We start from the raw sequence: 26,076 nt of genomic DNA, 5'->3' as shown, positions 1-26,076 counted from the left end.
ATCCTGCTTGGACTTCTTCTAGGACAGTGGGGAGCCACAGGGGGTTAAGGAGGGAGGCCAATGGTCTAGTTGGCACGCAGGTCATTGGGGGTAGCAGGGGACAGGTCCCATCTGCTGGCGAAACCCGGGCTGAGTGCCCTGTTTGTCCCCATGCCCAGTTCTCGCTCCTGTCTGAGGTGAGAGGCACCATCTCCCCCCAAGACCTGGACCGCTTCGACCACCTGGTGCTGAGGCGGGAGATCGAGTCCATGAAGGCACGGCAGCCCCCGGGCCCTGGGGCCGGGGACACCTACTCCACGGTCTCCTACAGCGACACGGGCTCATCCACAGGCAGCCACGGCACCTCCACCACTGTCAGCTCGGCCAGGGTGAGCTGCCCCGGCCCTGGCCCTGGCCCTGGCTCGAGGGCCAGCAAGGGTGGGGCGCCAAGATACTGGCTTTGCAGTGAGACCGACGTAGGTGTGAATCTCAGCACCACCCCTTAGCAGCTCTGTGCCTTGCCTTTCTGAGCCTCAGTTTCTTCCCTGGGAAAAAAACCCCATCATCGCTGAGTGCCTGATGCGTGCCAGGCACGGCTGTGGGAGACAGCGAGTGAACGAGGCAGATGTGGCCCTGCCTCTTGGGCTCACGGTCTGGGGGGGGGGGGGAGTGGGGAGAGTGCGCTCAGAGAGAAAGGAGAAAAAGACCGGTAATGAGACAAATAGAGAAAATAGTGACAGTCGTGGGAGGGTCCCACGAGAAACCGTGGCAGTGCATTCATGGTGGTCACGGTGATGGCATCTTCCCCGAGATACACCTTCTTGTCTTTGGAACCCACCCTGACTTTCACCCAGACTCGCCAGCCCTCCAGAAAAGCATCTGGTCCATCCTGGGTTCTGCCGCCAGGATGCTTAGAGGCAAATTAATCCCAGGAGACCTTTGCAAGAAGGGGGCAGAGAAAATGCCTTGCTGCTTGGTATGGGAACCAGGTGTCGCCGTCTTTCTGGTAGGAAGAGCGGGGCTGGAGGTCAGGAGAGTTGGAGTGGCTCATGCTCTCCTTTCCTGTCTCTGGATCATTCCTCACCACTCTCCTGTGGAAGGGGCAGGGGAAAGCATGTTTCTCAAGCACTGCTGCTCCCAGACGCAGAGTTGGGAGCTCTTACAGGTGGAACTCAATCGACTCGGGACAGACGCAGTTAGTTGTCCTGCTGGAGGAACAGGAGCTCCAGGGGTGCAGTGACATCCAAGGTTGCATACCGGTGGTTAGGGGGCACGGATGAGCTTGCACCCACCAGGAAACGGCCCTGGGGCGGCGCCCTTTGCTTTGCAGACTCCGTCTCCCAGCATGGCTTGTTTTTTGTTTTGTTTTGTTTTTAGCTCTGAGGATCTGAGTTTCTGGAGCAACTTCTATTCCTCTGCTTCTTACCCCTACCATTCTGAGTCACCTTCCTCCCCAGGAGTCCTTGTCCCTTCCTGGGGTGACCAGGAAGCTGCCAGGCATTCCTCTAGGGCTCTGGATGTGGCTGCATTGGAAGCAATGTCACGGTCCAGGATGAGCAGATCATTTCGGGGACAGGGAAGAGGCTGTTCCCCTCCTGGGGCTGTGTGTTTGGTTCTGTGCACATGCTTTGATGTGACACCCAGGTGATGAGCAGGTTTCGGGTTGCAGGGACCTGGCCCGAGGGGCCATTTCCCTGTGGGTCCGACTCCACTGAGATTGGCCTTGGTAATGTCCATGTGGGGCTTCAGGAGCCATGAGCCAGTGCTCTAGAACCAGGGGATTGCAGCCTGTAATTCTGGGGGTGAGAGGTCCAGTGGGTGGGATAGGGCGTGTTCTAGCCTGGGAGGCAGGAGATTTAGGTTTAAGCCCTGGCTTCTCTGGGCCTCAGTTTCCCCACAGGTAGAATGGCCCAAGGTCCTTTGCCCAAGGCTCTGATGGCAGTCAGGGTAACTATTATGCCCAGCTGAGTGCTCTCCTGCAGTGGCCTTGCCCCAGCCCCGGGGTCTCCCCCATACCTGGGAAGTGCTGGCCCCCCACCCGTCTTGGCTCCATGCTTTACCGCCAAGTGCCTCAGTTTCCCCACTTGCACCGGGGCAGTGATGCTGCTGTGCCCAGCTTCTTGGGAAGATTAAATGATGAGTAATCTCCCTATTGGCACTAGCATCCCAGAACTGCCGTCCACACCCCTAGGGCAGGTGAAGCCTCTGCTCTTAACTGACCTCCCCCAACCTGGCTGGAGAAAACCACTTTGAGGATTTGTGTCTGCAGCCTTGCAGATACTTGGAGCCTTCTGGAAAGCACTGGGCTGAGGATCTGCCACCCCCCTCCAATCTTATCCAGTCTCAGGTGCTCTCACATGCACGGCCTGGGGCTCTATCCCTCAGACTCAGATCTTTGCTGCCGGCATAGGGCTTGGGCCCCTCTGAAATCCAAGTTTTCTCTGATCCAGTCTCCTGAACAAGGTCCTCCTTCAGGCTCTGCCGTTCATTAACACGTGTGACCTTGGACAAGTCACTTCTCTTCTCTGAGCCTCAGTTTTTCCATCTGCCAAATGAGGGTGATGACCCAGCCCCGCCTGCTGGCAAGTCCCAGGGTTGCCCCAAGGGGAATGGCCATCTTCTGACAGGGGTTCTCAAGGACAGGCGTCATTTCTGCAGAGCCCTGGTGGCTCCTGTTCCCTTCAAGGAGGCAGTTATACTGAAAGAGTCCCAGTTATAGCAACAGAGCCTTTTCTTCATCCGTCTTTTATTCCTGCCCAAAGCATTTAAAGGAAATAGAAAAGGGGTTTTAGAGAATCGTGTTCATTTTGCCTTTCTCTGTGTGTGTGTGTGAGCATGCATGCATGTTTGGCAGAAGGTTTACTGCTGTACCCACCCCATCCCTAATATTTATTTGATGTATTTTTCTTTTTGCCTTTTGCCCACCCTTCCTCCCCAGGAGCGGCTGCTGTGGCTAATAGACCTGATGGAGGTACCGTCCTTCCTGCCGGGCGGGGCTGTGGGAGTCCCTTAGCCAGGGCGGAGGTCCGGGGCTGTGGCCCTGCCTGCCACTCCCTTACGTCTGCACCCAGCCCCAGTGGGGAACTGGGGTTCTCCTTGATCTCCTGTTTGCCAGTTCATCAGGCTTCCTCAGGCTCTGGAGTGAGAATGCGCTCAGCTTAAACCCCAGGCCTGCCACCTCCTTACTGTGTGACCTCGGAAAGTGATTTTACCTCTCTGAGCTCAGTTTTAGGATCTATAAAATGAGGATGATCATTTCTGTGCTGTGGGGCTGTTGACAGACCTCTTGGCCTTTTATATGTTATAAACTCTGTCTGGAATGTTCTCCTTCCCACTTCTCATGGCCCCCTACGCCCACATGCTCCCTCTTCCCAGAAGACTTCCCTGATTTTCTGACTTCCCTGTGCCTCCTCCAGCCCCCTGGATTTCCTATTGTCATGACTCTTGTCTCATTATATTCTAATAATGTTTACAAGCCTGGCTGGCTACTCCCCTTGACCACAGCAGTGATGATATCTGGAGTCACCATTGAATCCCTAGCGCCCAGCCCAGAACCTGGCCCATATTAATAATTGGGGCCTTTTTTAAAAAAAAAAAATGTCTTATTTATTTATTTTTGAGAGAGAGAGAGACAGCACAAGCTCGGGAGGGGCAGAGAGATAAAGGGAAACACAGAACCCAAAGCAGGCTCCAGCCTCCAAGCTGTCAGCTCAGAGCCTGATGTGGGGCTCGAATCCACAAACCTTGAGACCATGACCTGAGCCAAAGTGGGATGCCTACCTGACTGAGCCACCCAGGCGCACTTGGGGCCTTTCTCAACGATAGTAGTAATTGGTATTTTAGAGAATTCTCCATGGGACTGTGATAATGCTTTCCAGTTGTATCTTTTTGAGCTTCCCAGTTACTAGGACTGGCAGGTACCGCCATGATCGCCATTGTAAAGGGAAGAAAACAAAGCCTAGAGAGAAGGGACTCGCTCCAGGTCGCTCAGTGAGGGCATGGTAGAGTCAGGATTCAGTATTAACCTGTTCGTCACCAAGTGCCAGACGCTGGTCTGCAACACCAGCACGTATGTGTCCGTTAGCTTTTACTGCGGTGATGCTGAGTGACCCACAACCCCCCGAATCTGGATGGACAGAAGCCGAAGGCATTTCTTTCTTGCGGCCCAGACCCCATGCCTCATGGAGCTCACCTGCTTTCCTGTCTGTTAAAATGCCTGTCACACGGCTCTAACCTCTCCCCGAGTTTGTCCTCCCTGGTAAACAGGGAGACGCTGCTGGGATGCAGGCCGGGACACTATCTTTCTCCTGTCTGGGTGCCCAGTGCCAGCCTGGCTCTGGGACAGAGCCGGGGCCCGGAGATTGTGGAGCAGAGACCGAAATGAATCCGCCCTCCCTGGCCGCTCAGGATTATCTTCTAACACTCCAGCCTTAGAAACATCTCCCTCCCACATCGTAGGAAAATGTCCTCTGATCTGGTGTTCAGACGGGCCGAGTGGCAGGCAGCTGGCTCTTGTGACCCAGATGCCCCAGACAGTTGCCCTAGATGGAACCGGTTTCCATTTAGCCCCAGTTCTGCGGATCTCATGGTGCAGTTATCAATCCCAGGTTAAACGTGGCTCATTCCGCAGCCGTTTTCCCTCAAGCCAGACAAAATCGATCAAAGGAAATCAGATGCAGCCTTCCCCCATCGACAAATTGTGTTTATTTTCCATTTGTCTAATAGAGAGCCAGCCCTGGGAATTTTTCCTGCCTCCGGTGTCACTCCCCTCCCATACAGATGTCAGCCGGGGAAGCTGAGCAGAATAAAGGCCTGCGTGCCGTGTCTTGAAGTCCTTATCTGGTGCCAGCCAGCCCGTGGCAGAGGGGCTTGGGCACACAGGCTCTGGAATTCCACAGACGGGCAGGCTCTCCCAGGTAGAAACCGTGTCACCTTGGACAGGTGACTTAAGCTTTTGAAGCCTCAGTTTCCATATCTGTACGCTGGCTGATAAGACCAGCCACGTGTGGATCGTCGTGAAGAATCCGTGAGCTCGGGAGCAGACTTGGAGGTGTGGAGTACTTGGGAGCCCGTTCTGCTGATGGTCTAACAGCTGGGACAGGGCACCACAGAGGCCTTCAGGGGAACAGCGTTGTAGAGGCCCAGGCCAGCCCTGGACCTACCAAGCAGGTGCCGCTGGGGTCAGGGGTGGTGGACTTGCCCCAGGCTTAACCACAGCCCCATTCTGCCTAGAATTGAGAGGTTTGCACGTCAGGCCTCTCATGTGCCTGGAAAGGGGCTTCCCTAGCCCACCAAAGGATGCTGTAGCAGGGGCCCTGCCTCTAAAGGCCTACTGCTCCTGTTCCCATGAGGTGAGGTGGGAAGAGGGTGCTGGGTGTGGCCGTCAGCACTTTGCTCTCCTGTGGCCCCCACACTTTCCTCCTCATCCAGGGCGAAAGGAGGGTAGAGAAGCTCAGGCCTGTCTCAGGCCCTCTCAGCTACAGAGATGCCCTGATTGTCAAGGCAGCTGTCTCCAGAAACGGAGCAGACAGTCAGAGGACCTTCCTCCTCCTCCTGTGTTCTGCCCTTGGTCCAGCCTGGATGGGTTGAGAGAGTCCTCTGCCGGGCAAGTCGTCCCCCAGTGGGGAAGCTGGAAGGATCCCAACCCTTCACCCGTTCATCACCCGCTCCTGCAGCAAGCATTCCCTGAGCACCTCCCACACGCCAGGCTCTGAGTGGGCCACTGGTCGCCGTGCGCGAAAGAGACAGCAGCACCTGCTGTCCCAAAGCTTAGCACGTCTAGTCAGGGAGGCAGCCTTGAATCAGATCACCTGCATAATCCTTGCTCTGACAAATGGGTCGAGGACTGGGGCCCTGACCAATCCAGGACGTGAGGGAAGAGATGTTTGAGCTGAGATCTGAAGTCACTGGCATCAGCCGGGCGATACACAAGGCAAGGCAGCTGAGGGGCCAGATCGGCACGTGCAAGGGCCCTCAGCTCGAGGCTTATGGACCCTGGAAGGAACCGTAGGAGGTCAGTAGGGCGAAGAGGACAGGGTGGGGGGTTAGCAGCAGGAGCCGCCAGGGACTTGGGCTTAATCCTGAAACCGTGAAACACCACTGAGGGTCTTCAGTAAGGAAGTGATGTGATGTTGTTTGCACTTTCTCTGTTTTTAAAGACAGCATGTGAGGGGCGCCTGGGTGGCGCAGTCGGTTAAGCGTCCGACTTCAGCCGGGTCACGATCTCGCGGTCCGGGAGTTCGAGCCCCGCGTCGGGCTCTGGGCTGATGGCTCAGAGCCTGGAGCCTGCTTCCGATTCTGTGTCTCCCTCTCTCTCTGCCCCTCCCCCGTTCATGCTCTGTCTCTCTCTGTCCCAAAAATAAATAAACGTTGAAAAAAAAATTAAAAAAAAAATAAAGACAGCATGTGTGAATAGGGGAAAGGGACAGAGAGAGAGAGAGAGAGAGAGAGAGAGAGAGAGAGTCTTAAGCAGGCTCCACGCTCTGCACAGAGCCCAACGTGGGACTTGATCCCACGACCCTGGGATCATGACCCGGGCGAAATCAAGACCCAGGCACCCTTGTTTGCATCTTGTAAGATGCTTCCCGTGTGTGTGGAGAGAGCTCAGGGGGGTGTGCAAATGGGGTGACCTGGCGGAGCTACTCCTGTGTCGTCAGGCAGGCTGGCTCTGTAGCCCGTGTCCCAGGAGGCCGCTCAGTGCCAGGTGGGGGCGGGGCGAGGCCAACTTGTCTGCTTGCGTCCAACAGCCCACTTCCTCCTGAGAGGCCTCGGCACGAGCCCCCTGCACCCTCAGAGCCATAAATTCCCAGAGGCATTAGCGGGCATCGGGGCAGCTTTGCATCAGCAGGTGTCTGAAATAAAGAACGGACCTCGCGGCCAGCCCTTTGTGGTGCACTTGCCTCCGTATGGGCGCTTGGGGGGCGGGGGTCCTGGAAGCCGTTTCCAGCAAACAAGCAAGTCGACATAGGCCAGCCCTGCTCCTCCAGAGCCTGATTCTGCCAGGCTGTGTTGCCTCCATTTATAAGGAAGGAGATGTGACATTTGGGTTGGAGGTTAATGCAGGTAGAGATGTGGTGCTTTCCCTCGGCTGGGTTCTTGGGTCACCACATCCCTCCTGGAGCCCTGCTTTCCAGCGCCTGTCTTAAGGGCTCTTCCAACACTGACCTGGAGATTCTGGGTCACACTCTGTCCGCTGAGTGAAGCCCTTGTCCTGAGGCCATGGGGGAGGGAGATGCAGGACGACAGAAGGAAGCGCGGTCTGTCTGCGCCACACGGGCCCTCCCGGGCACTTCTGTGGTTTGATGCTCAAGCACAAAGGCAGGAGCGGACAGCTGGTGAAAGCGCCCAGAGCTGGCCGGGCACCGGGGCAGTTCCCACGGCCTCGGCCACAGCAGCGAGTGTGGGTTCCAGTGCCCTGTTTGGGGATCCTCTCTCTCCCAGTGCACCCCCCTGCCCTTCCCCATCAGCTTCCAGACTTCCAGCCCCACCCTGTGCTTGGAGAGCTCAGGAGCACAACGATCCTGTCTCTGCCAGCATGGCCGTCCCCCCAGGTTCCCGCTCCATGTTCCTTTCGGACCCCCCAGTCCCGTCCCCTTCACTCCAGGGAGGCTGGCCCTACCCAGCTCGTGTCACTGTCAAGCCCCCTCCGACACCCCGACCTTCCTGGGCTGATGGCAGCCCCAGCTCTGGCTGGCACCGTGCCTTGCTCTCCTCTGTCCTTCCTTGTTCTCCCCTTCTCCCTCCTGCCTTCCTTCTCTTCCTTCTCCCTTACTCCTTCCTCTGTCCCTCCCACCGGCCTCCTACGGAAATCTTGGCCCCCATAAGTGACCTTCCAGGAAGTTTTGTGACTCAGAGTCTCAGTTTCCCCATATCCAGCGGCCTCTGGTGCACTTAGGGGCAGAGCTGGGGGGAGCCCGTTGTCCTGACATCGGCGTAAAGAAGCAAGAAGAACAAAGAGCTGAAAATAGCACCTTTACGTAAGAGCCCTCCTGTCCTAATGAAGGGATGTAGGGGAGGGATAGCAGGGAGTTGGGCAGGAGCAGGGGGGGAAGGGAGGGGAGAGCCTCGTTTTGCTGAGGTGATACCTGGGCCAGGAAGCAGTAGCGCTTCCAGAACCGTGAGTCCGCCTGGCAGAGGTCAGCCAGGTGATTGCCTTCCACCGTCTCACTTTATTTTGGCCCCACAGCCCCCTCCAGTCAGACGCCTGGACTATACAGGCCCTCACCGTGTTCTTTCCTCGGAGAGGAAGCCAGTTTTTCTGAGCTGCCACTGATTTGAGGAGGAAGGAGCCGGGGGGAGCAACAACAGCAGGTCCTGAGGGCATCCTGGGTCCTACGGCAAGCAGTCTGAATAACAGAGTCAGACCCGGCAGATGGCTCAGCTTCCGCCTCGCGCTCGCTGTGTGACCTTGGGCAGGTGGCCTTCCTTCTCTGAACCTCAGTGACCTCAGCTGGAGACTCAGGACTGATGGAGCCCGGAGTCTAAACATTCAGCTGGTCTCTGGCCTCTGCAGGCGGAAGGGGGCCCCAAGCTGCTGGCAGGGTGGGGGTGGGGCCGGCGAGGCGGCCAGGACACAAGCCGGCTCCTGCGTGAGCGCTGACCTTGATCCTCCTCTCGAAGTCTGTTCCTCGAGCGTTTCTGCTGACGCATCCCCGGGGTTCTTAGCCTGCTGTCTGCAGCTATTTCAGATGCACAAGGAACATGGCTCGGGGACTCGGGGCTCCTGAGCGTCTGGATCTGGCAGATGGAGTCTGGCAGGGCCCGGCTCTGACCCGTCTGCTCTTTGCTCCTCTAAAGGCCTTGCTCCCAGGGCTGGATGTTTGTCCCCACTCCACCCTCATCCTCCCGACTTGCCATGCCTGCCTTCAGTATTGGTTCCGGGCTGCTGTTAACAGCAAGGAATGGGCTGAGGCCAGGGGCCGGTGATGGCTATGTGGCTTCGTTTCAGAGGGGGTCGCTCCCAGGGCCCTTTGGTTCCTGTGATATCAGGGCCCTACCCAATTCTGGGGAAGTGTCGCATGGGCTCTGGGGCCACCCCTACCTGGGTTAGAAACCTGATCTGCTGTAGCATGGCCGTGTGGTCTTGGACAGGTCACTTCCCTCCCTGAGCTTAAGTGTAAATGATGTGAGCCAGGGACAATCCCAGTGCCTGTCTCCCATGAGAATCCAATGAGATGATCCCATGAGAATCCAGCGAGATCGAGTAAGTAAAATGCTCAGCAGAGGGCCTGGCGCGTGGTCGTCCCCAGTTTGTGGATCGATCTCTGATACCCTTCTGAGAGATGGTCACACCTGCTCTGCGATGCATGGCAGAGGCATGCTTGTGTTGTCAGGGCTCCGGATGCTTCCTGTCTCCCTCCCAGTGGCCCAGGTACGACCGCCGGCCCCATCGGTGATCCTGAGCGAAAACGTGTGGGCGCCTACTGTGTGCATGGCCCTCTCCTGGGTGTTAGGAACACAGTTACCTGCTCATCATGTATTCCCCATGAGCCAAAACTGCTTGTTGGCCAGATGAGTGCTCAAAACTCCAAAGATGCCAGAACAGGACAGAATCCCGTGCCTCTGGTCCTACCAAGGACTGTCATTTGAGCCCCCGGGCTGCCCGCAGGTTGAATCTGGAGACAGCTGGCAGTGGCTGCATTTGAGAATGGCAGAGGTCCCTCTTGCCTTTGCCATAGACACCTCCCAGGCCTCTGACCCCTCTCGGGGAAGTCATCGCACACGACCAGCCCTGCCTCGCCGCTCACCTTAACCCTGGGCAGTTGGTGGTGCCCAGCTGTACTCTTTCTGGGGAGTGCCGGACTCATTCCGGTTTGGGAGGAGGGAGACTGCTCTTGCATTTGCACTCAAGTGTTCACATGGGCCCAGGCAGTGGTTAGGTTGCTGGGGTGGGTTTGCCAGGTCCCAGGCTTCTGATATAACAGTAGCCCGCCCTCCTATATTGTGCCAGACCTTGTTCGGAGCGTTTTTTAGTGCTAATGCATCAGCCCCATGAGAGCGGGACTGCTGTTAACCCATTCTGCAGATGAGGAAACCGGCACAGAGCACATCAGTGATTTGCCCTCCATCACTTGGCTGTGAGTGGTAGAGCTGGATGTGACATCAGAGAAGCCACAAGTGGTGTCACTTAATCAGTGAGTGCCAGAGCAGCCCCATCACTGCCCTCCCCCACCAAGGATCCCCCACTCTCTGCATCGCTGAGGCTGCCAGCAGCATGCAGGGGACGGCGGTGGAGACGGGAGGCTGAAGTCTGCATGTGAGCCTCAGCTTTGTTGGTAAAACGGGGCAGGTGTCCCAGCCTGACATTGCCCCCCAGAGGCATCACGGAACCAGATGAGGAGCCCTGGGTGTGAAAGGCTCCAAGCCGGGAGAGCCAAGTGTCTTACTGGTGGGTTCCCGTGACTGGTCTTCGTGATGACGTGCCCTTTGCCTGCCCAGGATGTTCAGGGCTCCAGGAGCATCATTCGAGATGGGGATCAGTGCGGAGTGACCTGAGAGCCTGGGCCCCAGGGAGCGTGGCATCCGTGGGCCCCTTCCATCCCAACCCGCTGCCTTCACCGTTACTGTTCCCTGCGATGATCGAGAGTCGTTGCCCTGCTTAATTCTCTGCCTGCTGGGGCCTCCTCCACGACAGCCAGAGTGATCGATTCATTCATTCATTCGCCCATCGATTCATTCATTTGCCTAGTAAATATTTGTCAAGCAGCAACTATCCTAAACACTGAGGATAGAGTAGGGACCAGGTGGTCTTACCGTTGAGGAGTTCTCATGCTAATGGGAGAGACAAACAATAAGGTGGTGATAAATCTTACACAGAAAAGTGAAGTGCGGTCAGGGGTTAGAGGTGCTGTTTCAGACAGGGCTGGTCCAGGAAGGCCTTGCTGAGGTCAGAGCTGAATGAAGTGACGGAGTGAGTCAGGAGTGCTGTGGGAACAAGGGAGAGCAGTGAATGCAAAGGCCCTGAGGCAGGAACCATCCCTTCCTGTTGAAGTAGCAAGAAAGGGCCCACTCATTGGGCACAGTGATTGCAGACTTTGGAATTTTCTCCAGGGAAAACAGAAAGACCCTGGAGGGTTCTGAGCAATGTGTTATCTGACTTACATTTCCAGGTTTACATCCTGCTGCTGGGTGAAGAATGGTGGTCAGCGTAAAGCAGAAAAATAAAGCAGGGCAGGGGATGGGGGGGTTGTGATTTTAGGTGGGGTTGTGAAGATAGCCTTCTTCGAGGAGGTGATAATTTGGGGAAGATCTTGAAGGAGGTAAGAAGGAGGCATGACTTGTGGATAGCTGAGGGGAAGCACGTTCCAGGCAGAGGGAACAGCCAGTGTGAAGGCCCTGACATGCCCGTATTGTTCTAGTGTGGCTGGAGAGGAAGTGAGCAAAGGGAACCTCCATAGAAGACAAACTTGACCGCATCTCCATGGCAACCCGCTGCCCTCAGCCTCAAGTCCCAGCAGCTCCAGGCTTGAGTCACGTGGAACTGCTCGAAAATTCTCAAAGCTCCTCCCTGCTTTATGCACGCCCTTCCCTCTGAAACACCATCATTCCCTCCTTTGCCCAGCTCAAGACCCACAAGACTCAGCTTTAAGCCATGCTCCCTACTCCAGGAAGCCTTCCTTGATAACCCCACCCCAGCCGCTTCTATGCCTGTATCTCCTAGCTCTGTGCACAGTCTCCTCCTTGCTTGTCTGTGTCCATCCCATGGCCCCAGGCTACAGAAGGCAGGGGTGGGGTCTCGCCTCCTCTGTGGCCCCAGGCCCTCACCAGTGGAGCATTGAGACTGCTCAGTGTTGAGGGCCACACTTGAGACATGAGCCAGGTGCTGGTTGTGGAGGCTCTGTTGCCATCCTGGGTTCTGTGGGGTGGAGGAATGTCTCCCCTGAGGTCTCAGGAGCTACTTTTGACAGGGGCACTGCTCAGCCTCCAGGGACCACCTAGAGATGCCCTCAGCAGCTCAGCGCCACTTGACAGAGCTTGAGGCTTCTTCCTCAAGTTAGCAAAGGAAGCAGAAAACGGGCGTTTTTGCAAAATGAGGTCTATGTAAACTTTAACTGCCTGACTCACAATTGAAGCCACTAAATTAAAAGAGACTTGCCCACCCACCTCTCCTGTGCATCCTGCCATTTTCACACCTTCCTGGGATTCTGTCCACGAGCACCTTCAGGCTTTGGAAGCTCTGAGTATGAGGGCCCGGAGCCCGGGGCTCAGCTTTGGGAATTCCCGGGCCAGGCCAGAGCCACCCCACAGCATCTCCAGATAGTTCAGGGGAGGCCCGGAGAAGCTTCAAAGAAAAATTGATTTTAAGATGACCAGCAGGAAAACGGACATTAATTTTAATGTGTCAATTCTACAAGAGTGAGGCCTGTTGGGACACGCATAAACCACAGGAAGGTGTCCCGGGGCCCAGCACGGATTTTGGTATCTCGGAGGGCAAACTGCTTTTTTCCTCTCGGTTTGTATTTGCTCACATTGCTCTCTTCTCCATTTCTAGAACACTCTGGACCTGGAGGAAACTGGCGAGGCTGTCCAGGGCAATATGAACACCCTCCCAGATGTTTCCCTGGTAAGACCCTCTCTGGTTCCCGCAGTGAGTTTTTGCCCTTCCTGGTCTGCCTGAGGCCCTGGGGACTGGCTTCTTGGTGAGAGCCAGAGGCCCTCAGACCCAGCCCCAGGCCCGTGCACGAGGGCGTCACTCAGGCTTCTCCAGCAGCGCCCAGGACTGGGGTGGGCGTCAGGCTGTTTGTTTGCTAAGTTGGTGTTACTTTTGATACGTTGTCTGAACGTGATCATAACAAGTACTGAAGCATGGAGTGTGTGAACTCCCTGAAGAGGCCACATGACCACCCTGGAAATGGAAGTTAAATGTGGCCTCGGCTGTGTCCACGTCAGCAGCCCCGGCAGCATCACTGTGCCGTTCTGACCCGGATAACTTCTGAACGGCCTGGACTCTGGAGCCAGACTGCCTGGGTTCAAATCCCACCCGTGCCACTGACTGTGTGACTTTGGGCAGGTTTCTTAACCTCTCTGTGCCTCGGTTTTCCCCTCTGTAACATGGGGATAATAATCGTGTCCCTACCCCACAAGTTTGTGGCGAGAGGTACATTAGTTCATTTAAGTAAAGCATTTGGGACACACTGCCGTCCGAGGTTTGCAAGTGTTGTATGTTGGCATAGGCAGAGGGAAATAGCAATGGCCGTACCCATAGCTGCCACTTCCCATGCACCTGCTGTGTGGCAGGCACCTGCTAGCACATTATACACGTGGTCCCTCACATCCCCTCACCTCTGCCGGGTAGACCCAGGTTTCCCCATTGCCCGGAGATGCACTTAGACAGGTGCTGTGACTTGCCCGGGACCACACAGCCCCCGAGCCCATGTGACTGTCACCTTCTATCCATTCTCTCTCACTCCAGTCCTGCACATCTCCTGTCTCTAGTGGCCATGATAACCTTCTAACAAGAAAAGCCAAAAGAGTGCTTTTTTTTGTCGTTCGTTTTGCCCTTCTCTCCATCCACCTCTAATTAAGTCTTGTTCCCTGTGACAAGTCCTGGCTGACGCCAAGAACTTCAGTTCCCAAAGGTAACGGTGCCATTCCCCAGAGACGCCCGCCAAGTTCCCGACGCTTATCAGCTGCTGAGATGGGGGGAGAAGTTTTCCACTCGGGTGTTGCATTATTCAGAGCCGTGTGGCCAAGAGCCTAGAGAACAGGACGGAATTCCAGCCGGGGCCCGGCCTACTCGGGGCGCCTGTCTACCAGCCACAATGGGCTCTGACTCCTTCTACTCCTGTTGGGTCTTTTGGCAGGATGATGTCAAAGCCACCTCCGAGGGGCTGCCTGTCTACAAGCCGCCGCCTCCCCCACCCCCTCTGGCCCAAGGCCACAGCCGCCCGCCTGAGCAGCAGAGGAAGCCAGGGAAGGAGGGCCTCCAGCCACCTTCCTCGGCGTCTTCCCACTCAGGCATCGTCTTCTCGGCCCCTCGGAACCACAGCCCGCCAGCGGGCACTGCCCCTGCCCCAGGGGCCTCCTCAGCACAAGACTCGCCCTCCTCCCCCATCTATGCCTCGGTCTCCCCTGCCAACCCTGGCTCCAAGAGGCCGCTGGACGCCCGCCTGGCCCTGGTCAACCAGCACCCCATCGGCCCCTTCCCGCGAGTCCAGTCACCGCCGCACCTGAAGAGCCCCCCCGCGGAGGCCACGCTGGCCGGGGGCTGTCTCCCGCCACCCTCCCCCTCCGGCCGGCCAGACGTGACGGGCACGAACCAGCACTTTGTCATGGTGGAGGTGCACCGGCCGGACAGCGAGCCGGACGTGAACGAAGTGAGGGCGCTGCCCCAGACACGCAGTGAGTACCGGCCGACCCCGGGTGGGTTGGGCTCGGGGTGCCCGCCCCGGGGTCGTGGGGGCACCCAGGCCCCTCCAGGTTGATCTGCCCATCGACACGGAAAGGGGCAGCGTGTGCTCGCCCAGGGTGTTCTAGCCCGGGCGGTCCCCCCCCTCGTGCCCTGTGCAGGGCCAGGGTGTCCCGAGCCTGTGTTGACACGAGTGTGAGCCCTAGGTCTGCCGCTTGGAACTGTATGACCGCGGGCAAGCCATGGGATGGCAGTTCGGTGACAGCCCCACCAGGTTGCTGGGAGGGTTGGGCTCCTCCTCCAGCAGCTCCAGACCTGGTCACCCAACGATCTCTGACTGTCTCCCCAGTGAGACTGGACTCCTTGAGGCCAGGGGCAGCCTCTGTGATCTCAGTGCCCAGGGCCTGGAACAGGGTGTTGAAATTACGGTGTCTGGACCCCCAGAGGTCTCCACACCAGGGGCTGCAGGGTCAGAGTGCAGGCTGGACCTTCCAGACACCTGGGGCCGGGCTGCAGCCCCTGAGTTTCCAGGGGTGCCCAACTCAGCGGGTGGAGAGCAGTGGAAAGCCAGCTTTTCACTCCCAGAGAGCCTGGAACCTCCGGGTGTTCTAGATCTTCTCCATAGCAAGTTGGGTGCATTTTGCTGGATTCTGCTGCCATCTTGTGGCTCAAGTGATATATTAGACCCCGCTGTGGCCAGGGAAGGGGGCAGGCCAGGTCAGGGGGGTGTTTGTGAACTGAGTGCCTGCTATATGCCAAGCAGTGGGCAGACTGGGGTGCAGAGTACAGGGTCCCTGGGCTCAGGAGCTTGGTGAGGGAAGGCAGGATGTGGTGAGCGAAACCTGAGGTATCATCTGGCACTGAGCCCAGCACAGCCTGATAAAAGCGGTCAGTTGAGCCGTACCTCCCTGTGTGCCCGATGTGGTTCTAGGGGCCTTGTCTCTATTAGCAACTCATCTAACCCTCCCAGCCGCCCTGGAGGCTGGTGCTATTATCCCCATTTTACAGATGAGAAAACTGAGGCACAGAAAGTAACTGTGGAACAGACAAGTGTAGCACAAGTCTGTTCTCTTGTCGGTTTCACCCTACACATCATATCCATTCAGTTTTATGATAACGCCATTAGATGGGTGTCATTGCTCCTGTGTTGAAACAAAAACACGAAGGCTCAGAGAAGCTGTGTAGCTCGCCCTGGGTTGCACAGCTGGTCAGAGGGGATTCAGACCTGACCTGCCAGACACTGGAGTGTCTCAAACTAGGGGCCAGGCCATTACACATGCAACGAAGCAGCTTGGGTTGACTGGTGAATGAGGGTTTGTGCCCACCACTCAGCTTGGGGTTGTGGAGGCTACAGACCAGGCATGGAAAACCTTCTAATTTTTTTTTAAGTGTATTTATTTATTTTGAGAGAGAGAGAGAGAGAGAGAGAGAGAGAGAGCGAGCACAAGTGGGGGAAGGCCAGAGAGAGAGGGAGAGAGAGAGAATCTCAAGCAGGCTCCACACCACCAGTGCAGAGCCCGATGCCCGGGGCTCATACTCACAAACCACGAGATCGTGACCTGAACCAAAGTCAGATGCTTAACCAACTGAGCTACCCAGGTGCCCAGACCTCCCACTTTTTAATTGAGAGGGTGGGAATTTAATTTTTATATGAACTGTCTTAATTTGAATGTGTTGGTTCATCGTTAAAATTCGACAGCACTGTGCAAGTTAAAAAAAAAATAACCCACATTTGTGGACTGGGTTTGCCTCCTGACCTCTGTTTTAATCATTATTCCATGGGCTGAGAACCGGGTGGTCAGAGAAGAAATTCTGGCAGACTTGGGGCCAGACCCAGCTGGAAGGGCAGGTCTCAGTGGTGGAAAGGTGTCTGGAAGTCTCTCTTCCTCCAGCCCTGTGGTCCCTTCATTCCTCCCTAGTCCGTGCCTGGAAAATCCCCACAGCCTTTCAGCCTGCGGCTCCATCACCTCCTCCAGGAAGCCCTCCCTGACCCCAGCTGTATTAAACCACCTCTCTCCTCCTCTTCCCCACTCTCAGCAGCCTCCACGCTGTCCCAGCTCTCAGACAGTGGGCAGACCCTGAGCGAGGACAGTGGCGTGGATGCTGGCGAGGCAGAGGCCAGCGCCCCGGGCCGAGGCAGACAGATGGCATCTACCAAGAGCAGGAGTAGCAAGGAGCCGCCTCGGAACGAGAGGACCACAGAGGGGGCCACCAAACCGGTGAGCGAGGAGGAGGGGATGCAGACGACTGGGGGGGAGGGTGGGGAGCGGGAGGTCCCCAGCCAGGTTTCAGCTTGACAAGTGCCCACGGGGAGGAAGTGAGCCCCCATCACTGGAGGGTTGTGGGTACCTGGAAAGACCACGGTATCAGGAGTCTGGCGGCCCAAGTTAGGCCCTGCCTTTGCCACTGACAGTGACAAGCCAGGCACCGAAAGTTGGTCTTGAGGGTCGTTAAGCTCAGTTCTGAGATGGCGCACTGGCTGAAGCAGTCAGGCCTGGGTCCAAATCCTAGAGCCACCACCCAGCAGCTCCGGCCGCTTAGCCTCCTGAGCCTCAGGGGGTCTTGAAGCAGTCAGAGATCTGGGAACACCAGGTTCTTAGCTTAGTGCTAGCATACTGGCAGCTTCCAGCACGAGTCTGGAGTCTGAGCCCTTTTGACTCAGGGGACATGTCATGGCCAGTCCAGCCCCCCAAGCCAGGCCTCCACCGAGAAGGCCTCAATCACTGGTCTCCTTGCCCGCACCCGCAGCCTGGACTCCTGGAGCCCACGTCTACCCTGATCCGCGTGAAGAAAAGCGCAGCCACCCTGGGCATCGCCATCGAGGGCGGTGCCAACACCCGCCAGCCCCTGCCTAGGATCGTCACAATTCAGGTATGTCTCTGCGGGCCCCACTTGATCATCTGTCCCCACCCCCGAAGGCCCCTTTCTCAGCCTCTCAGAGTTCTGCCACCCCGGCAGACCCAGCCCTCTGCCCTCACTGAGCCTCAGTTTTCCTAATCAGGGCAGCGGACTCCCAGATGATAGCCTGCTTGGCGGTGTTGGGCCTGACCCGGTGGGTGTCAGAGCCCGGCCAGCCCTCGAGCGCCTCGTGTGCCCCTGCCCTGTGTCTTGCCCCTGCAGCGAGGCGGTTCAGCCCACAACTGTGGGCAGCTCAAGGTGGGCCATGTGATCCTGGAGGTGAACGGGCTGACGCTTCGGGGCAAGGAACATCGAGAGGCCGCGCGCATCATCGCCGAGGCCTTCAAGACCAAGGAGCGGGACTACATCGACTTTCTGGTCACCGAGTTCAATGTGATGCTCTAGGGGCTGAGGCCCGACGGCCTCCCACTGCTGCCCAGTCCCTGGCCCCAGTCCCTCTTCCCTCCTGGCACTAGTAAGCTCCGTGAGGGCCGGGGCTGCGTGGCCAGGTAGCAGGAAGACACCCCCCCCCCACTCTTTCCCGGCCCGCTGGCCCAGAACCAGGAGAAGAAAGCCCGGTGAGGCAAACAGAAGGTCAGGCCAGGATCTGGTGCCATGCCCGGTATACACAGTAGATGCCCGGTACGAGCGTGGGTTCGGGAAGGAGAGGAAGTCCACCTGAGGCTGCCAGGACCTGTTACTCTGGGTTGGATAAGGGGGCACTGTGCCCCCTTCCCCGCCAGCTGGCACCTGGCCCATCCTCAGATGTCCGAGCCTTTATCTGGAGTGAGGCCACGTGAGGATTCACAGACACAGCCCCCAGGGGGCATCTCACAGGACCTTTAGTGCCACAAATAAGCGTCAAGCAACCCCCCCATTCCACACCCCCTTTCTTCCTGGCCCCTTATCCACACCCATGGTATTTATTATTTATTTCCCCTCTCCTCACCCCTGGGGGCCCCAAGCCCCCAGCTTCCCACCACACCCCCAGCCTACCCCAGAGGCCTTGCAGGTGACCAGCAATGTGAGCGTATTTATATACAGAGCTTATGACTTTAATTTTTCAATAAAGAAATCTGAACAAGGTTAGGGTCCGGCGTGCTGTGTGGCCTGCCTTTGTGGCTGGGGTTCTAATGGACAGATGGAGGACAGATGGAGACACTCAGGACAAGACACCGCCAGCCTCTCCCTCTGCCCCCCACGGCTCAATGTGGGACACACGTGGGGGTGCAGGGGCATCTGAGCCACACCCACATCTTGGAGCACGTTACCTGAAGGCTGTTCACAGAAAATGCCTTTAAATTAAAATGCACAGGTATGTTATGGGGCAGAATGCACAATGTGCATGGATGCTTTAACACACAGAGAGGGGCCTGCCTCAGGGCGGGTCCCAGAAGCCGACTCTGATGAGGATTTATATGCAAGTGATTCGTTAAGGAAAGGCTGCCACGGCAGACCAGTAAGGGAGTGGACAAGTCAGGAGGGGGAAAAGGAGAAAGCCGAGCAGGGTGGGATTTGAGGTGAAGCTGGGAGGGTGGCTGCAGCGTGACCCCACAGGGGACTCTAGAGTAGAAGGTGGGCCCAGAACTGTCCCCACTCAGGGCAAGGTGACAGGGCCTTCATGGGTCAGTCTTTGCACAAGGTCCGAGGAAGGGAAGGGTTAGAGGCAGTAAATTCCCAACCACAATCCCATTCTTTACCCGTACAGGCCAAGCTGTTCCAGGAGCCAAGGGCAGGGCCAGGGGTGGGGGGTGGGGGTGGGGCGTGGGGGGTGTTAGAAGCAAAGACACATGTGAAGGGCAGGGAAGGGAGGGGGGCATAAAATGGTCTGCTACACCCCCGGGGCCCATTTCCTTCAACCCCAGGGTTTCTCTGGGATAAGAAGAGTTTGAGAAATCCTGCTTTGCCCAGCCCTGTGTCCAGAGGTCAGCTAGGGTTAGGGGCAGTTGAGTCCACAGACCTGCACCAGATCTTGCTTTCATCTGCCCCCATCACCTCCCCAGCTCAAGGAGACCACCTGAGGCCAGAGGCCTGGATTCCACTTGACCTCTGAGGCAGCCAGTATCCCTGAAGCCCCAGCCCCTCCTGGGGGACTCTTTAGGCCCCTCCCCAGTCCTAATAACCCTGCAGGGAATAACTCCCACGTGGCTGTCAGGCCCCAGCTCTCCAGGCATCAGATGCCAAATCCTGCCTGGTCATCGGTAAGTGATCTCACCTTTCTAGGCCCAAATTCCCCATCTGGAAAATGGGTGTGGCAGGCTGAATAATGGCCCCAAAGATATTCAGGTTCCTGGAACGTGTGAACATTACCTTACATGGCAAAGGGACTTGGCATATGGGGTTAAGGCATTTAGATGGGGAGGTTATGCTGGATTTTCTGGGCGGGGCCCAATCTAATCCCAAAGGTCCTTGTAAGAGGGAGGCAGAGGGGGACGTGACACGGAGGAGGGAACAGTGCTGTGCTGAGGGCAGCAGAGGTTGTGATGTGCTCTGGAGATGGAGGGAGGGACCACCAGCCAGGAATACAGGTGGCCACTAAACACTGGAAAAATCAGGGAAAGAGCTTCTCCCCTCAGAGCAGGCAGAAGGAAACCAACTCCTTGACATCAGCCCCTTGAGACTGACCATGGACTTCTGACCTCTCTTTGTAAGAGAACAAATTAGGGCTGCCTTAAGCCATGAACTGGTGACAATTCGTTACAACAACCACAGGAAACAAATGCAGTGGGGATACTGCGACTTGCCCCTGATGGAGGTTGGGATGCCGTGTGTGGGCCCTTGAACCAGGCTCAGGGTCAGCCCCAGGGTGAGGACTGCAATCCGGATGATGCTCATGGCAAACGAAGGGTCCTCTGGCCTTAGGAATGCCACACCTTTTGCAGTCTCTAGTCCTCGTGCATCTTGTTCTGAACCTTGTGCATCCGTCTATCACCAGCCCATGGTGAATTTCAGGCCAGTCACTGACCACCTCCGGTGCCCTGAACCGGCCATCTCTCCGCTCGGTCCAACTCCAGGAGACAAGAGGGCGCCTGGCAGCTGCTGCCCACCGCCCCAAGTTTGTACTCTGAAAAAGTAGGACAAGAATAAATTTCTGGGACTGTTGTTTCTAGAATTTTTCGGCCCAACTCCAGGGCTGTGGCCCATTGGGCGTTAGGGTCCCCCTCCCAATGGAATTTTAAACAAACTTAAACTCCTTTGCCAGTGGGCTTAGAAAGGTCAACTTTCTTGCCCAAAGTTATATAGCTAGTGAGTGGTAGAGGCCAAATTCGGATCCATGGCTGCCTGAAGTCCACATCATAAAGCAAAGACAAGCATGTGTCCTGCTGTCTTCTGAAGGGATCCCAAACCATGGGCGAGGGTGGCTTTGAATAATGGAGGAGGGAGGGGTCAGAGGTCCACCCTGGCCACACGTACCTGTGGCCCTCACATCTTTATTCATGATGCCAGAATTGGGGTGGTGGGGTGGTGTGGGGACAGTACTGTTGGAGAGTCTCAGAATTTGCTGCTAGATGAAGAAGGCAGGAAGAGGGTGAGTTTGGGGCCTGAACCAGGGCCTGCCCAAGCAAGTGCCAAGTTGCCCTTCAAATTGCCTGGAGCTCCCTCTGCTTGGGAGAAAGGAGGGTGAGGGATAGAACAGCCCAACGTGAGGATTACAAGGTTGGAGAACAAGACATCGCTCAAAGGGTCCACACTTCAGAGTCTGACATCTGGGATCAAATTCCACCTCTACTATTTCCTGGCCCTGTGGTCTGGGGCAAGTCATATAACCTCTCGGAGCCTCAGTTTCGCCATCTTTAAATGAGGAGCCTAGTATTAACCTAGCGTGTAGGTTATTCGAAGGATTCGCTAAAATGTCAGCCACTGGCACATAGTACACTTTCAGTAAAATAGGAACTGTTGCTGTGATTATTATTGGGTGCGTGTAGGGAGCCTCAGGCACCCTGGAGAACCGGGAAGAACTTTCTGCCAGGAGGACAGAGAACTGACTGCAACAGAGATGGATGCAGGTCCTCGGCAAGAGTCTTCCTGCCTTGGGGGCAGTCAACGCCTGGAGAAATAGCGTTGGTGGAGGGGCTCTTTAAATGAGTGCCATTGATTTCTTTCTTCCGGGTTTGCTGCTTTCTTTACTTCCTCCCCTCAGCACCTCTGTGAGGCTGGCGTCAGGGATCCCTTTAGTGGCAGCCAGCGGCAGAACTGGGGCGGAAGCCTAGGCCAGTTTGACACTTTACACGGCCATCCTTCAAGGTGACCTCTCAGTGGACGACGGATCATTTCTGTCCTGTACTCACTGCTGGACTTCGGGCAAGCTCTTGTCCCTCTGGAGACCTGGGTTCTCCCACCTGCTAATCAATGTTGGTTTGCACTAAGCATATGCTTAGAGAGTAGTGACAATACGTCCCTACCTCACAGGAGAGGACGGAGCACAGGAAGAGCTCCCAACAGTTCTTGACAGATAAGTGCTCAAGAAAAGTTCATTATTACTAATATCATACTGTCATGAAGCAGTCCGCTTCAGCTATGAAAGTTTGTGGTTTCTTTCTCACTGTGGCTCTGTGCGAGCTTGCACAAATGTCTCAGCTCTGGGGCCTCAGACTCCGGTCGGCACTCGGGCGGGTTCCAGGAGGGACACGAACCTGCCAGATGTGAACTTTTCAGTGCTGGCGCCCAGGCCGAATGCCTGGGGGCGGGCCGCAGGCGGCCGCCTCTCTGCGATTGGTGGAGCTTCTCGAGGCCCCGCCTCCCTGGGCCCTCCCCGCCCGTCACAGGCCCGCCTCGGGGATTAAGCAAAAAGTCGCCGCCCCGCCCCGCACCGGGATTGGAGGCCTTTGTTTGCCGCTCAACTCCAGGAAACCACGGGCGCGCTGCGACCGCCGGCAGGTGAGGCGCGGGGTGGGGCTCGCGGTGGGTCCCGGGCTAGGGCCGGTCCCTCGCTGGGTCTCAGTTTCTCGATCTGGGGAATGGGGAGGAGAGCGGACCGCGCCGATGGGCTCCGATCCACAGGGACTGCCGCTGCTTTCTGTCTCTCCCACGTGGAAATCCCACGCGCCCGGGAAGGAGACCGATCGCCGCTCCGGGACTGGGAGGGAGTCCTGGACCGGCGTCCAGTGTCCAGTCCTAACCCGGCTGGCCGCGGGGTTCCGCAGGCGCCACCTCCGGCCTCAGTCTCCACCTCCGCACAATGGGGGCGTTGGCCTTTGCTCTCACTCCAGCTGGGGCTGCTCGCAGGGCGGGGAGAGGTCCCGAGGGAATCGGGGGTGGTCCTTGGCGGGGCCTCGGGCCGTGTTTGGGTTGGAGGTGTGGCCCGGGTAGCTGTGGTTACGGGGGAGGTGGGACTTCTCTGTCCTGGGATTTGTGTGAGATTCTTGTTCACCAGGCAACAACCCGCGCAGCCTGACAACTCGGAGCCGCGCACCCTCCCCGGACGCCTAACGCAAGTTTCTTTTCCTCTTTTTGGCAAGGGGGAGGGAGGCAGAGCAAGGGCCAGCAGTGAGGATGGGCAGCTCGACAGTGGTAGGGACTGGAATGGAGTGAGAAATGAGACCAGCCTTTCTCAGTACACAGATGGGGAGACTGAGGCCGAGAGAAGGGGCGCGTGTTGCCCGAAGCGCACAGCAGGGCAGGCGCAGTGCTGGCCTCTCTCCCCAGGGCGATGCCGCTGGCACCCGCGGCGGCGTGCGACCTTGGAGGAGACTCTTCCCTCATCCTTCCCCGGCCCCCCCCGCGCTATTGTTGAAAGAAATGACAGGTTGGAGAGGATCATTACCTACCTTTCAAAAGCTTCTGCTTCTCAGTGATAAAGTTGGAAGGGAAAGTTGCTGATAACAAGCCCGGGCTATTTTGAAGCTTTGAGCCTGAGACAGGTTGTAGAGAAAAGAGACATTGTTTCTGTCCTCCAAAACGGAAGAAGAAATTGTTGAAACCGAAGCACGGAGGACTGAGGTTAGATACCTCCAGGGACTTCCCAAGAGAATTTACCAGGCGCCTCCTCTGGCGTTGGTGGGTTTGACTGTTGGTTTTGTTTTGTCAAGAAAACGGAACCTGAGGGGGCTTAAGTCTAGCTTAGGGTGATAGACCCCTTGGTGTTTTGGGGACTATTCAAGTTTCATTCCCAGTTCTTCTGCAGGAAGGAGAAGGTGCCCGCGTGGGGCCTCTGCCTCCCCGAAGCCCAGTGGTTTGCATCTGAAACATGTGATGTAGGCTGTTTCTTGCGAGGGGATTTCATCAGCTCCCACCAGCCTGAACACTCTGCCAGAAGCACCGGGGCTGGGGTTACCAGAGATGCTGGGGATGGTCCCCGCACTGCCGCTGCCATGCTGAGACAGTATTTTGGAAACTGGTGCCTGCCAATGACATTTCAGTTTATCCCCAGGAGGGGGGAAGAAAGTATTTTTAAAGCATCCAGCTGAATCACCAGGCAAACGCCAGGTCTTTTTTGTGTTTCCTCAGTCCTGGGAGATGGGACAGATCTGGAGATGGAGAGTTAGAAGACCTGGGTTTCAATCCCCAGCCTGACTTCCATTCTGAAAGCCTCAGTTTTCCTCTCTGTTAAATGGGAATGGCAGTAGGCACTCCAGTGCCTACTGGAGAAGAGGAAACTGAGGCCCAGAGAAAGGAAGTAACAATAATATTGATAACGGTTACTGATTACTGAATGCTATATTCTCGCCACTGCGCCACGGGTTTTACTGCAATGACTGAGGTCTGGGAGGGCAGGAACTTTTGTCACCTTCTTGGTACCCAGTACAGAGCCCTACACATAGCAGGTGTTTGGTGCATTGTTGTCGATCGCCTGGATTTTATCACTTAGTGTTCACATTGTTGCCATGAAGTGGGTGTTGTTGCTGTTCTCCTTTTACAAATGAGAAGCCTGAGGTTCAGAGAGTTTAAGTCACTCACCTGAGGTCACACAGCTTTTCTTTGGGGCTGGTCGGCCCTTACTTTGGGATGTGCAGGGGCGTGTCGTCTTGTGGGAGCTGACCGTGTGCCTCTCTCTCCGGTGCTGTGCTGGTGATACCACATTGGTAGCTTGAAATTGGCCATAAGGTGGGCATTTACACTATGGCAATCAGCAGATCAGGCCACAAATCAGGCTTTTTCTTTTCTTTTTTCTTTTTTTAAGAAAGCCACATGTGAAGGGTACTGTGGGATAGAAGGCCAGCACTGCTAGGAGGTGGAGGGTTCCTGGCAGGGCAGGAGGCCCGAGGGGTGCCAGGCCAAATGCTCCCCTAAAGTGTGGTATTTGAGAAGGAAAACCTTTCTGAGATGGGGAGCCTCGTCTGGCGTGTGAGTTGTGCAGGGCAGCCGCCATCTGACTTAGGAACAGGTCAGTTTGAGCCTGAATGCGGGGCCAAGGTGTCTGGCCTTTAACCCCAAGTGACAACAGCCATCAGTTGGTCTTTAAGCAGGGAAAGCCTTGACCAGAATGATGCTGTGGGAAGATTTAGCCCGCAGCGTGTGCCCAGGGGATTAGAGGCTGAGCCAGGGGCCGGGCCAGTGGCAAGAGGCACTAACAGACCTGGGAGCCAGGAGGAGGCTCAGAGCGCCCCACCCCCCGCCCTCCCCTTCCCCGCCCCCGCCGTGTATACATTGTCCCGTTACTTTGCATGCACACGCCTGAGGAAAGTGTTACCTTCAGTCTGTGGTTGAGGGCGTCAGAGGGGTCTGGAAGAGCCACCAGATCTGGATCCAGGCCTTTGTGTCCCCAGCCCCTTACATTTTTAATTCCTGGGTCCCTTCTTCATTCCAGCATACAATCCCATCTCCTTGCCAAGTGCCGGCCACACTCTGGTGTGTTTGGCAAGAGCGACCCTTTGCTCCCAGGCCTGATCCCCCACGAGCCCCTAGATCCTTGCCAGAATCCCCTGTTCTAGGGGAGAGGCTGGGGATCAGGGCCAGAGTGGGTTGCCCAGCTGGCAGTCTTCTTGGAGTCTGGAGTCCACAGCCAAAGGCCAAGGACCGGGAGGGGCCTCAGGTGCCAGGAGGCTGCACTCAGAGCCCCACTAGGTCAGGGGGTCATTTGGAGGGTAATGCTGTGCTTGTGGCTGTGTACAGACCCAGCTCTGCCTGTCATGTGCTGTGGGACTATGGGCGACTCTTACAACCTCTCCGGGCCTTTCCTCATCTGTTAAATGCCTGGTTATGAGAATCTGATCAACACATGCCATGCCCCAAAATGTTGAGTGGGTAAGGCTAGGATCACTTCCCTTCCCTTTTATGATTTTCATATGTCGCCACATGTTGCATAAATGGCTACATGTGCAGAAAAGAGCCTGTCATATCAGAGCTTAAAAAGAGGAAGGGGGGCGGGGCACCTGCGTCGCTCCGTCGGTTGGGTGTCTGACTCTTGGTGTTGGCTCAGGTCATGATCTCATGGTTTGTGGGTTCAAACCCCGCGTCTGGCTCTCTGCTGACAGTGTGGGGCCTGCTGGGGATTCTCCCTCTCTGCTCCTCCCCCACTTGTGCTCCCTCTCTCTCAAAATAAATAAATCAGAACTGTTAAATAAAAAAGAGGAATGGGGCGCCTGGGTGGCTCAGTCGGTTGGGCGGCCGACTTCAGCTCAGGTCACGATCTCACCGTCCGTGGGTTCGAGCCCCGCGTCGGGCTCTGTGCTGACAGCTCGGAGCCTGGAGCCTGCTTCCGATTCTGTGTCTCCCTCTCTCTGCCCCTCCCCCGTTCATGCTCTGTCTCTCTCTGTCTCAAAAATAAACAAAAACGTTAAAAAAAAATTTTTTTTAAGTAAAAAAAATAAAAATAAAAAAGAGGAAGACAGAAAGTGCGGGATGGGAATTACAGAATATCACAGGGTGTCAGCGCTCCAAAGGGCCTCAAAGCGCCTAACCGCTCTTCCTGA

The 26,076-nt window shown here is 56.5% G+C and overlaps 2 protein-coding genes and 2 long non-coding RNA genes across 9 annotated transcripts in view; 2 read left to right on the top strand and 2 right to left on the bottom strand.

Annotated features, from left to right (window-relative positions):
- The window catches only part of WHRN (whirlin), a 96,899-nt gene extending 78,590 nt beyond the window's left edge, over positions 1-18,309 (top strand). Inside the window, exons 7-13 of one of the 6 annotated variants that reach the window (XR_005792647.1) lie at positions 159-368; positions 2,918-2,950; positions 12,470-12,541; positions 13,782-14,319; positions 16,364-16,545; positions 16,989-17,197; positions 17,447-17,561. Coding sequence is in view for 5 of the 6 variants with exons in the window: in XM_040482088.1 (XP_040338022.1) it covers positions 159-368; positions 2,918-2,950; positions 12,470-12,541; positions 13,782-14,319; positions 16,364-16,545; positions 17,075-17,197; positions 17,447-17,629 (1,341 nt within the window). In the remaining variant the exon portion in view is untranslated. Of the gene's footprint in view, positions 1-158; positions 369-2,917; positions 2,951-12,469; positions 12,542-13,781; positions 14,320-16,363; positions 16,546-16,988; positions 17,198-17,446 lie in introns of all 6 variants that reach the window. The other 5 variants (XM_040482090.1, XM_040482088.1, XM_040482092.1 and 2 more) reach the window with 5 other exon arrangements.
- Positions 18,258-22,651, bottom strand: LOC121034878 (uncharacterized). The gene is made up of 2 exons (XR_005792650.1): positions 21,628-22,651; positions 18,258-20,288 (listed from the first exon to the last, which is right to left on the bottom strand). It is a non-coding gene; the product is annotated as an uncharacterized LOC121034878 (long non-coding RNA).
- AKNA (AT-hook transcription factor) overlaps positions 22,023-26,076 on the top strand; it is a 55,933-nt gene continuing 51,879 nt past the window's right edge. The window contains exon 1 of the mRNA XM_040482084.1: positions 22,023-22,102. The gene's annotated coding sequence lies outside the window, so the exon portion shown is untranslated. The remainder of the gene's footprint in view (positions 22,103-26,076) is intronic.
- The window catches only part of LOC121034877 (uncharacterized), a 5,473-nt gene continuing 2,400 nt past the window's right edge, over positions 23,004-26,076 (bottom strand). Inside the window, exon 3 of the long non-coding RNA XR_005792649.1 lies at positions 23,004-23,076. This is a non-coding gene — a long non-coding RNA (uncharacterized LOC121034877). The remainder of the gene's footprint in view (positions 23,077-26,076) is intronic.

Source organism: Herpailurus yagouaroundi, unplaced genomic scaffold (genome assembly GCF_014898765.1).
Source record: "Herpailurus yagouaroundi ecotype Mexico unplaced genomic scaffold, PumYag 160, whole genome shotgun sequence".
Classification (NCBI taxonomy): domain Eukaryota; kingdom Metazoa; phylum Chordata; class Mammalia; order Carnivora; family Felidae; genus Herpailurus; species Herpailurus yagouaroundi.
The sequence above is the reverse complement of the archived record's forward strand: the minus strand, read 5'-3'. Positions and strand labels throughout refer to the sequence as shown.